The 11825-nt window shown below is 47.0% G+C and overlaps 1 protein-coding gene across 3 annotated transcripts; it reads left to right on the top strand.

The window, feature by feature from the left end:
• Positions 1-1225: 1225 nt before the first annotated feature.
• On the top strand, positions 1226-11337 carry LOC118080970 (zinc finger protein 850-like). Of its 3 annotated transcripts, XM_035107044.2 has the most exons (6): positions 1226-1354; positions 1551-1700; positions 3972-4085; positions 4200-4319; positions 5580-5681; positions 7632-11337. In XM_035107044.2, the coding sequence occupies exons 3-6, from the start codon at positions 3995-3997 to the stop codon at positions 9938-9940; spliced, it is 2622 nt and encodes an 873-aa protein (XP_034962935.2). In that variant the 5' UTR covers positions 1226-1354; positions 1551-1700; positions 3972-3994; the 3' UTR covers positions 9941-11337. The 3 variants fall into 3 exon arrangements, with proteins under 3 accessions (XP_034962935.2, XP_034962934.2, XP_034962933.2); XM_035107043.2 differs by lacking the exon at positions 1551-1700 and having other exon boundaries at positions 1242-1354; XM_035107042.2 differs by lacking the exons at positions 1226-1354; positions 1551-1700 and having other exon boundaries at positions 1719-4085.
• The last annotated feature ends 488 nt before the right edge of the window (positions 11338-11825 follow it).

Genomic DNA, 11825 nt, shown 5'->3' with positions numbered 1-11825 from the left:
AATATGAACAGTGGTTAAAACTGAGAGCTACAATTCCCAGAGTTCCTTGGGGGAAGTGTTTGCTTGTGAAGTCACACTGGGAATCTGGGCACCACAATTTCAGAAGGATGTTAAGCTGGAACATGTGCAGAGGAGGGCAACCAAAATGATCAAGGGTCTGGAAACCCAGCCTTATAAAGAGCGCTTGAAGGAGCTGGGTATGTTTAGCCTGGGGAAGAGCAGACTGAGCAGAGATATGGTAGCCATCTTCAAACTGGAGATTGCGGGGGGTTGGGCTAGATGGCCCTTGGGGTCCTTTCAAACTCTACAGTTCTATGAGTCTACATAGGAGCTGCTGTCTTTGCCAATCTGGAGCCCTGCAGATGTTTCAGACTCCAGCTGCCTCCAAACAGGAATTGTAGTCCAAAATATCTGGAGAGCACCAGGTTGACGGAGGTTGTGCTAAAGCAAGGAGGTGAGGGCAAGCGAGGGAGAAACATGCGGGGGAAAGTATGTGAGGGATATTGGGGTGGGGAGAATTCCAGAGGGGTAATTGTGTTTTATGCTATAGCAGGAATGGGGAACCTGTGGCCGTGTTGAACTACAACTCCCAGCATCTCTTATGATTGGTCGTTCTGGCTGGGGCTGGTGGCAGCTGGAGTCCTGCAACATCTGGAGGGACACAACATCTGTCCTGTGCTGCAGCAAAACACCATTAAGGCTGTGAGCACTAAAACTCAACATGTGTAGTTTCCCTCCCAAAATTCTGGGAACTTTAGTGTCCCCCGCCCCCAGGAGCTAAAATTCCCAGAAGGCCTTAACAAAGTGCAGTGCTTTGAGGTGCAGCCAGCCACCCTATAAGCAAAGTAAAAAATATATCTGGAGGTAGCTCAGATAGTTGAAAAAACCCTGCATTGAGAGTTCGAGTCCCTTCGTGGTTGGCGTTTCGTATCTGTGAAGAAAGTTGCTTTGAATTTTAAATTATGCACAGGTTTTCCCCGCCCCTTTCCTTTCTTCTTCGCATGATTACGCAACCGCAAGAGTGTTTGCGGCGCTCGGGATTCGAACCCAGCGCTCGGCGGAGATGCAATCGGCTGGACTTGCTTGGACGCGGCGTTTCTGCGGACAGCTGCTCTCCGTTCCCTCCTCATAGACTCAAGGGGTTAAGCGGAGAGAGCGCCTATTCCTAGAGAGGATCAGATTAAGATATGAGAGATGGGGAAGTGCAAAAAAAAAAAAAGCGAACCTCCTTCCTGTGTGTTCCCCCCTCCCCCGCCCCTTTCTGGATTTTGGGGGATTTAACACCGTCTTGCAGAAATTTGGGGGTTTGCAAGATTTGCAGAGGCTGCAATGCAAAGGCTGCAAGGAGGAGCGGGTGAGTGAAAGCGAAGAGGGGGGAACCTGCGTTTTAAGGGGAAAGGAGGGGGAGAGAAGAAGAGGCAGGAGAGAGGAGTTGGGGGGCGGCGGAAAGCAAACCTCTCCCCCAAATCAGAGGATCTTCCTTTTGCAGCGCATCCGCGCAAAGGCCCCTGAGCCCCGCACTCCTTCACCACCAACCCTATTACGTTTAGACAAAGAAATCGGGATGCAGGAGCAGCGGGAGGATAGTGCCTCGCGTCTAAATGCGGTGAAACTGGAAACAAAAGCGGTGTGTATATTTGCACCGAGAACATCAGAAGTATGGTAGTGCTCCAAAAATCACAGTCCCCAAATAAATACCGGTATTTATTTATTTATTTACTTGTTTGCTTGTTTATTTGTTCATCATTTTGTCAGTTTTTGCATATACTGCTTGCCCCTAACCCTGCTTTCGGGAAAACGACTTCCTTTCTGCCTGACAGCTTTAGTCTCTGTTGTTTTTATTATTATTATACCACCCTATACCTGGGGGTCTCAGGGTCAATGACTTCCCTCCTTCTCTTTCCATGGTTCATTTTGCATAATATAAACCCTTGCATGTTTTACATGAACTAAACCATTCTGTATTCCATTATTACATCCATCAAAACTTTTTTACACTGTTAAATTTATCCTTAATGCTGCCAGCGTTTTCAGCTGTACACAATTATTTACCATATATTCAATAAACTTTTTCCAGTCCTCTTTAAACGTGGCTTCCGGTTTTAATTCATATTCCTATTACTTTTTTAGCTTTCAGAAAGCCGCCTTGGCTGCTCTTGTTTTGAGCAGGATGTAAATTGGGTAAACGAGTCATACGATGAAAACAATACCAGCCTACCTTACAGGGTTGTTGCTAATAATAATAATAATAATAATAATAATAGAATGAATGTGCATGAAGTGAGCCCTGGGGTGTGTCAGATTTAAGCCTGGGCTTCTCTGTAGCTATGTGGCAGGTGTACCTGGACCAGGTAGAAAGAGGGTCAAGAAAAGCATGCAGAGCCCGGGGCAACTGTTGCCAAGAAGACTGAGAAAGACTTAAAACTGTGGTCAAAACAAAATAAAAAAATACCTTCCAGTAGCACCTTAGAGACCACGTAAGTTTATCATAGGTATGAGCTTTTGTAAAACTGTGGGGCAGTTATAGTGAAGTGAAAGGCGTGGGGCAAGGGAAAGATTGCCTCCTTTGGGGAGGAAGGGTGAGGTGGAAATATTAATAATATACTGATCTGGGCGGGAGTCTGAAACCAAAACAAGTACATAAAGTTTAAAGAAATTATTGGGGGGGGGGGATAACTTCAGTGTATGGTCACTTCAACATCCTACATTCCAGGGGTAGCCAGGAGGAATATCAGTTGCTGGAAACCGCAAGGATGGTGGAGGAAAGGACTGTTTTTCAGTCCGTCCATCCCCGAGGCATCTGGTTGGACACGGTGAAAGGAGGCTCTCCTTATCTTCTTGTTGAAAATAAACAGTGGCACGAAATAATAAAGGTGCAATGATCAGAAGAGGCATCGTTTGGCATCTGTGAGGACTGTTGATCTGTTCTAGCAAGGCTGTTATTGAAGTATGGAAGTTCAAGAACATCTGGAAGGGACCAACTTCCTATTATATATATATATATATATATACTGCCCTTCATCCATAGATGAAGTTCACAACATAAAAATGTTGTTGTTTTGTCGTTTAGTTGTGCCCGACTCATTGTGATCCCATGGACCAGAGCATGCCAGGCACTCCTGACTTCCACTGCCTCCCACAGTTTGGTCAGACTCATGTTGGTAGCTTCAAGAACATAAAAAGACAAGATAAAAAAAACACAAAATACATAATAAAAACAAGAACAAAACAAACCAGTAACCCCCCTTCCCCCTCCACAACTGAAATTCCATCTTGATTTGCTTGCCCAAAACGTAACACGGAGGTTAGACTATGCCTGGTCATTATTGAGTTGTTATTTTTTTAAAGGGAGGATATGACAATGAGCATTTGCCCTGCACTTATCCTGATTTGCTTGGGGAGCGTTTGCACATCTTCCTGTTGATTGTTTGTTCACCACTGCTAATTATTAATGCTTTCCCCCCATCTACTTTCTGAGACTGAGATCCAGCTCCGAGGGTCTTCTGGTGGTTCCCTCGTTGCGAGAAGCCAAGTTACAGGGAACCAGGCAGAGGGCCTTCTCGGAGGTGGCGCCCACCCTGTGGAACGCCCTCCCATCAGATGTCAAAGAGAAAAACAGCTACCAGATTTTTAGAAGACATCTGAAGGCAGCCCTGTTTAGGGAGGCTTTTAATCTTTAATCGATTATTTTATTCTCCTGTTGGAAGCCGCCCAGAGTGGCTGGGGAAACCCAGTCAGATGGGCGGGGTATAAGTAATAAATTATTATTATTTAACCTGCAAAAAGTCTGTTGTTTTTTTTAAAAGTGCATTTGTTGCACTAGGATGACAGAATCCTTAAACCCGCTAAAAATGTGCAAAAGCAGAATTCTGGGTATGTGGTGCCTCTCCAAATACCAACAGTCTGAATATGAGCTAACATGGCTATAAACACACAAAAATGTTGCTTCTGCCTCTTTCCTTTCCCCTCAGCCTTTTCTCTTCCTGAACCTGACATGCTGTCTCGGCTTGACCCCAGAGAAGACCCATGGGTGCCGGATCTTCCTGCCAAAAAGGAAAGGGAGATCCCGTTGGACGGTGGAGAGGGTGAGAGAGCTTTAAAAAGCTAATTGAAAAGAAACCATTTGTCCTGGAGCGAAACCCCAAGATCGGCTCCCTCCCCCTTCTCGGCCTCATTCCCTTTTAATATTTCTTTTTCAGAGTTTCCTGATGTGATCATAAAGGTGGAACAGGAAGAGGAGCTGTGGCTTCCGGAGAAATTGGAACAAGGAGCGAAACCTCTGAATTCCCCTCTCCAGGATAGAGAAACGGTATCCTCGGGTGAGGAGCAGTCTTAAACCTACCTTCATAATTCAGGGGCAGGGAACTTTCCCCACCTCCGAGGGCCACATTGCCTCATTGAAAGCCATCGAGGGCCACCTGCCAGCGATGGGCAGGGACAAAGGGGAAAGTGGGCGGATCTGTGGATGCGACTGTTATCGTTGTATAGTAGGCCACGTTCCGGCCACGCATAAGTCTATCTTCCAGTGCGTTTGCCAGGCTGGAATGTGGGGGATAATGCTTCTTGTTAGTCTGGATGGAGAGATGTGTGTGGGTAGCTGTGGAGACCTTGGAATACAGGTGAAACTTGGGAAATTAGAATATCGCCGAAAAGTGCATTTATTTCACTAATGCAACTTATTCTTTTTTATTTTTCTTTAAATTTTTACAAATGCTTTCTTTTGGAAGTTCCACAGTAATAAAAACAAATAGTTACAATAATACAAAAATAAACATTGCTATTATGTTTTATTAATTACATTCCATTTATAATTGACCCGCCTAACGACAAATAATTACAATTAGAACAAATAAAGGGTTGACATATCTTGCTTTGCATGTCATGCGTCTATCTCATATATTGGTTTCACCTTTTAAGTTGCATTACTGAAATAAATGCACTTTTTGACAATATTCTAATTTTCTGAGTTTCACCTGTATTGTTTGGCCGGAATGTAGCCTAAAACAGAAAGGTAAGAGTGTTGCTCCATCCCCATTTGCCTTTGGCCCCACCCACCACTTTCAGGCCCCACCCTCCCCAAAGGTCAACACTCCCCCCCCCACCAAAGATGGTTCTCAGGCCCTTGGATGGCTGCCCTGATTCTGTGGTTCTTTGGTTTCCCAATGGTTAATATTTTCATAATGTTCTGCCTCATCTTGAGTGAGGGATGGGGTAATCTGACTCATGAGATGCCCTGGGATTTGTGGGAGAGGTGAAGGGGTCTTCCCTTCACCTTTGTTGGAGGTCAGGATATCATTCTGCACTTAGGACAACTTGCACAGCGTAGTGGCTGTTAGGGGAAATCCTGATTTAAATCTTACCTCTGCCATCAACTTAGTAGCTGCCCTTAGGCAAGCCACTTGTATCCCAGCCTCAGTCTTCCCATCTGTTAAATGGGTGGGGGGTAATAATGCTCGCTTGCCTTGTTGGGCTGTTTGTAAAGATTGCAACTAGATGATGCAGGGGAAGTGCTTTGAAAATCGAAAGTCCCGTACTGTACTGACATTAACATACTAACAAGTGTCTTCCCCACCAACCAGGGTTTTCTGCTGTGATAATCAAGAAGGAAGAAGATGATGGGCTTTGGGTAGTGTATCACCAGGGCTCTGAGGAAAACAAAACATCCCCACCTGCCCACTCAGGTGAGAGGTTTATTTAGCTAAGTTTGGATCCCTAAATAAAAGCAGTCTTCCAAGATCCTATTAAAATAACTGTCAGAGAGACAGGTCAACAATACCTACTGATATTCTGCTTTTGCAGAATCGAAACCGCATTTGTGCTTTGATTTTCAGCAGCAGCTCTCTCTCTGCCCAACATGCAGGGCAAGCTTTGAACTGGAAGGATAATCTCCGGCGACAGCTGCCTGTAGTGGCTGTTGGAACCAACGACTACTACAGGCACAGGGAGGCTTCATAATAATAAGCAGCACATTAACTGTCCCATAGATACTCACAAATTTCTACTCTTTTCTCATAATGCTCACCTCATACTCAAAGTGAAGCTAGACTCTTGATTTACACTTTGCTCTCAGGGACAACTTCTGTGCTTGCGCCATCGACTGGAAGGGAGTGTATTTGTGTGGAGTTATGAACATGTATGTCCAAAAACAACAGCAGTGAAGAAAAAGTGTGATCCTCCTCCAGGCTCTGTGGAATAGCTTCCTTGTCGAGATAATGACAAGTGGCCACTATCTGCACTTTCTGGAAACAATTGAAGACATTTCTGTTCCAATGGGTTTTCCCAGTTGAATTAATGGGCCCCTGCCTTGGATGCCTGCTTTGTTTTGGATAAATATATCTGTTTCTGTGGGTGTTGCTTTTAACTTTTAAAAGTTGTTTGTATTGTACGTTGCCTTGAGACCCATCTGTGGAAAGGGATAATAATAATAATACCGTCGTACCTTGGATCCCAAACGCCTTGCGAGTCAAACATTTTGGCTCCCGAACTCCGCAAACCCGGAAGTGAGTGTTCCGGTTTGCGAACGTTCTTAGGAACCTGAATGTCCAATGTGACTTCCACAGCTTCCGATTGGCTGCAGGAGTTTCCTGCAGCCAATCGGAAGCTGCACCTTGGTTTCCAAATGATTTGGAAGTTGAATGGACTTCTGGAACAGATTCCATTCGACTTCCACTGTAGCATAATAATAATAATAATAATAATAATAATAATAATAATAATAATAATAATAGCGTTGGAAGGGACTTTGAGGATCATCTAGTCCAGTGTTTCTCAACCTTTTTTGGGCCAAGGCACACTTGTTCCATGAAAAAAATCACGAGGCACACCACCATTAAAAAAGTTAAAAAAATTAACTCTGTGCCGCCCTATATGGACTATATAATTATGACTGTAAGAAACACTTGCCAATTGCTGTGTTGGTTGCAATCTCCTGTAATAAGGCTTCACAAGCCACTGATTTCTCTGCCAGCACAATCCTTTGCTCAGCAAGTTTCAGGTTGAGCTCATCCAGCCAGCTTCTTTAAGTTTGTCTAAAACCACCCTCCCGTGGTGGTGGCTGTTGAGAGCTGTGCTCGCCCCGCGTCGTGACCTGGCCGGCTTCCTTTCCGGCGGGTCAGCGTTGTATATTGGCGGCCGCCAGGCACGTGACAATGCAAATCGCCCTTCTCGTCGCCGCACGTCGCGGCACACAAGCCAGCGTCTCGCGGCACACTAGTGTGCCGCGGAACAGCGGTTGAGAAACGCTGATCTAGTCCAACCCCCTGCAATGCAGGAATATGTAGCTGCCCCTTACAGGAATCAAACCTGCAACCTTGGCGTTATCCGCATCACACTCTAACCAGCTGAGCTATCCAGGCTATAGTAAGAATCCAGGGCCCAAGTACATATAGCTGTCTCTAAAAATTTGACAAATGGCCCAAAATGCAGGAATATTTTGCACTCGAATCCACCACCCTGAGATGAAGGGTTTTATGCTCTGCCGACTGAGCTATCTATTTGTCGAGCAGGTAGGCGTTCCACTTGGGTGACAACATAAGTAGATTCATACCCATTGTTAAGATAACACATTGTACAGTTCCCCTTCCCAGTCAAACTTGCTTGTTAACTCGTTTGCTTTCCCTTTATCCTGACAGAAGAGGGCCATGGGAAAAGGTGCACGGAGGAGAAAGAGAATAAATGCTCAGACTGCGGGAAAAGCTTCACGCAGAGGTCGAGCCTCATCCGACACGAGAAGACGCACACAGGGGAGAAGCCCTACGAATGTGCAGAGTGCGGGAGGAGCTTCAGCCAGAGGTCGATCCTGACCAGGCACGAGAGGACCCACACGGGAGAGAAGCCGTACAAATGCTCAGAGTGCGGGAAGAATTTCCGCCACAAGTCGGCCCTTCTCAGGCACGAGAAGATGGAGGCTGGGGAGAGGCCATACGAATGCTCTCACTGCGGAAAGGGCTTCATTCAGAGGTCCAACTTCCTCATCCACGAGAGAATCCACACCGGTGAGAAACCGTACCTGTGCTCGGACTGCGGGAAAAGCTTCGTCCAGAGGTGGCACCTGCTCGTCCACGAGATGACGCATAAGCCCGAGGAGCCCTATCAGTGCACAAAGTGTGGGAAGAGATTCAAGCACAGCCTCAACCTTGTCGTCCACGAAAGGAGCCACGTGGGCGAGAAAGTGTACCCGTGCCCAGACTGCGAGAAGAGCTTCACGCAGAGGTCGAGCCTCGTACGGCACAAGAAGACGCACACCGGGGAGAAGCCGCACAGGTGTGCCGAGTGCGGGAGGAGCTTCAGCCAGAGGTCGATCCTGACCAGGCACGAGAGGACCCACACGGGAGAGAAGCCGTACCAGTGCTCAGAGTGCGGGAAGAATTTCCGCCACAAGTCAGCGCTTCTCAGGCACGAGAAGATGGAGGCCGGGGAGAGGCCGTACAAGTGCTCTCACTGTGGAAAGGGCTTCATTCAGAGGTGCAACTTTCTCATCCATGAGAGAACTCACACGGGCGAGAAGCCGTACAAATGCGCCGAGTGCGGGAAAGGCTTTGTTCAGAGGTCGCACCTTCACGCCCATGAGATAATGCACAAGGAAGAGGAGGCCTTCCAGTGCTCAAAGTGCGGGAAGAGGTTCAACCACAGCTTGAGCCTCGTCATCCATGAAAGAAGCCACACTGGAGAGAAACCGTACCCATGCTCTGCCTGTGGGAAAAGCTTTGTTGACAAATCGAGCCTGGTCAGGCACGAGAGGGCCCATCGAGTAGAGAAGCCATACACGTGCTTCAGCTGCGGGAAAAGATTCGGCTATAGGTCGGCCCTCCTCAGGCACAGGAAAACCCAAGCGGGAGGGAAGCCATATTGGTTTTCGGCCTGTGGGAAAAGCGTCATTCAGAAATTGAAGCGCCTTGCACACGAGAGAACTCACAACGGAGAGAGCCTGTACAAGTGCGCTTACTGTGGCCGGACCTACAACTTGAAGTACAAGCTCCTCATCCACGAGAGAGCCCACACCAGGAAGAAACCTTACCAGTGTTTGGAGTGCAGGAAGAGCTTCGGCCAGAGATCCAACTTCATTGTGCACCAGAGGACCCACACGGGGGAAAAGCCCCACAAGTGCTCTGATTGCGGGAGGTGCTTAAACGACGGGCGCAACCTCGTGAAGCACAAGAAGACCCACACGGGAGAGAAACCTTACCGGTGCCGCGTCTGCGGAAAAAGCTTCACGAACAAGTCAAGCCTCGTTGTGCACGAGAGGACTCACACCGGAGAAAAACCGTACGGATGCTCAGGTTGCGGGAAAGGCTTCACCAGCAAATCGAGCCTGATTAAGCACGAGAGAACTCACACAGGGGAGAAGCCGCACGCCTGCCCAGATTGTGGGAAAAGCTTTGTTCAGAGGTCGAACCTCCTCAGGCACGAGAGGACGCACAAAGGGGAGAAAACGAATCCGTCCTCAGACGGAGGGGAAAGTTCTGGTGGTGACTCAGCCCTGACTAGATACGTAGGGGCCCAGGCGGAAGAGAAACCCTACAAATGCTCCGAGTGTGGGAAAAGCTTCCACGAGAGACGGAACCTCGTCGTGCACGAGAGGACGCACACGGGGGAGAGGCCATATAAGTGCACTCACTGTGGGAAAACCTTCACCAACAAAACTACTCTCGCCGTCCACAAGAGAACTCACACGAGGGAGAAGCCGTACAGATGCCCCAGCTGTGGGAAAAGCTTCCCTTACAAGTCGAGCCTGATCAAACATGAGAGGACCCACACGGGAGAGAAGCCCTACAAGTGCTCCAGCTGCGGGAAAGGGTTCAACCAGAGCGCCAACTTGCTGGCGCACGAGAGGACCCACACAGGAGAGAAGCCGTTCAAATGCTCGGACTGCGGGAAAAGTTTCGGCGACCGGTCGAATTTGATCAGGCACCAGAAAAGTCACACCGGAGAGCAACTCTAGAAAGACTCGTGCTTTGGTAGCGTAGGAAGAAACCTCACAGCGGATATTTCCTGCTAGGCGTCATGGGAAACACGCAGGATATACCACAACAGGCTTTATCTTCACTTTGGGTCACGTGATAGAGCTTTTTCTGGGCTGTACAATTTTACAGTGCTGTGGGGTGTTCACACAGTTGAATGTTCCCTAATTTGGGGGCAGGGGCAGGATCTTCCTGCACACAGAGAATTAGCACATCAATAAAAGGAACTTGGGCATGCTATGTTTCTATCTATGGGGAATTTTGCATATGGAGGAACAGCACACACACACACACACACACACACCAAGCCTCTAGCAGTCCAGTCTGGGGGGGGGGGGGAACACCAACTTCCTGGTGGCTAGTTAATGTGATCTTCAGTTCCTTACCCCACAGACCTTATCCTTGAGCTCTGCGTTCTTAATACCTTCGTCCTGTTACCTTTCACCTTTCCCGTTTAACTTCATTGCAGTACCGCACTTCAGAACAAAAACTTTTTAACGCTTGCAATGTTCCCACGGGGGAATTAATTGTAGGGGCAAAAGAGAAAGTTCGCGGAGAACGCTTGGTTTGGCTGGCCACATCAAACAGCATGGAAAACTATTACAACAGTCCGTTCTTGCAGATCTGAAATTAGATCTTTTTCCGGGCGAACCCTGCTCTGGTAATCCTCTTTTGCAATTGCCGGTCTTTTGCCACCCGGAAGGTGCATGCGCAGTCTGGGTCTCCCAGGCCAGTGGCACAAAGTCTGTGCCACCGTCTGAAAGCAAAGGCATTGAGAGAGGGAAGCCATTCAAGTCATAAGAGGGTTTCATCAAAGGACCACTTCCAGATGTGGTTGAGGTGGCCAGTCGCCATGGTCAGATCCTGCCTGCGAGGAAGCGGTGGGCAGTTGCGGTAGTCCCCTACTTAATGTGTCATTGATGTGTTGGTGTGGAATCCCACAGATCTGCTCTGGAACAGATCCACTTTCAGAATCTTCTCTGCTAAAGTAGATCCATTTGGGGGTGGGAGGTGGATGAGGGTGGGGCTGATAGATAATATGGGTAATTTGGAGTTTTCTTTTGCTATCCATGGATATAGAACAGAAGCTATTCTTCATACCTGGATTTAAATTTAGTTTAACATTCAGGGGTTGTGTGTATGCCACAATTCCTGGGAAGGACAGAAAAAAAAGCCACCAGTCTCTGGAGGCATCAAGATTTCACATTTTGGGTGTTGCTGAGGTTTATTTTTTGTTGTTTTTAAGCTGGTATTATTCTCTGTTCTATAATTGATTGTTTTATTGTTACTGGAAGCTGCCCGGACAACTTTGTTAGTGGGCAGCCTATGAATATTATTGCTCAAATAAACATTTTTTGTAAAATAGAAAAAAAAATAAGTGCAAGTTACTAGTCCTTATGGCTTTGAGCAACTCTTGGAAAATACTTGCTGAAATTTCAGGAGCCAGATCTATTTCCTTTTGTTGGGGACAAGACTACAGGGTCTCAAAGACCCCATGACTAGCAAAACAAGAATGACGCAAATTGCTGATTTTTAAAAGGAATTATGCATTGTATAAATTGTATAAATGTAGATCTGGAGTGCGTTGACAACTATTTTTTAATGTCAATGCCTCCTCAGGTTGCAATCCTATGCATGCTTAACCTAGGAGTAAATCCAATTGAAATCAGTGGGACTTACTTCTACATAGAATTATAGGAGTGAACTTTTAATTTTGAATTAAAATTTTGAATCCATGGCCCTCAAGATCCCTTACAGCTAAAATCATTGTTGCAGGTTTCACCACCCAAAAGGGATTATACTATCTGTCGACAGAAAGCTGTTGGGTGAAGGGCGCAGCTGTTTTGGCAAGACGATGACTAAATG

Source organism: Zootoca vivipara, chromosome 2 (genome assembly GCF_963506605.1).
Source record: "Zootoca vivipara chromosome 2, rZooViv1.1, whole genome shotgun sequence".
Classification (NCBI taxonomy): Eukaryota; Metazoa; Chordata; class Lepidosauria; order Squamata; family Lacertidae; genus Zootoca; species Zootoca vivipara.
The sequence above is the reverse complement of the archived record's forward strand: the minus strand, read 5'-3'. Positions and strand labels throughout refer to the sequence as shown.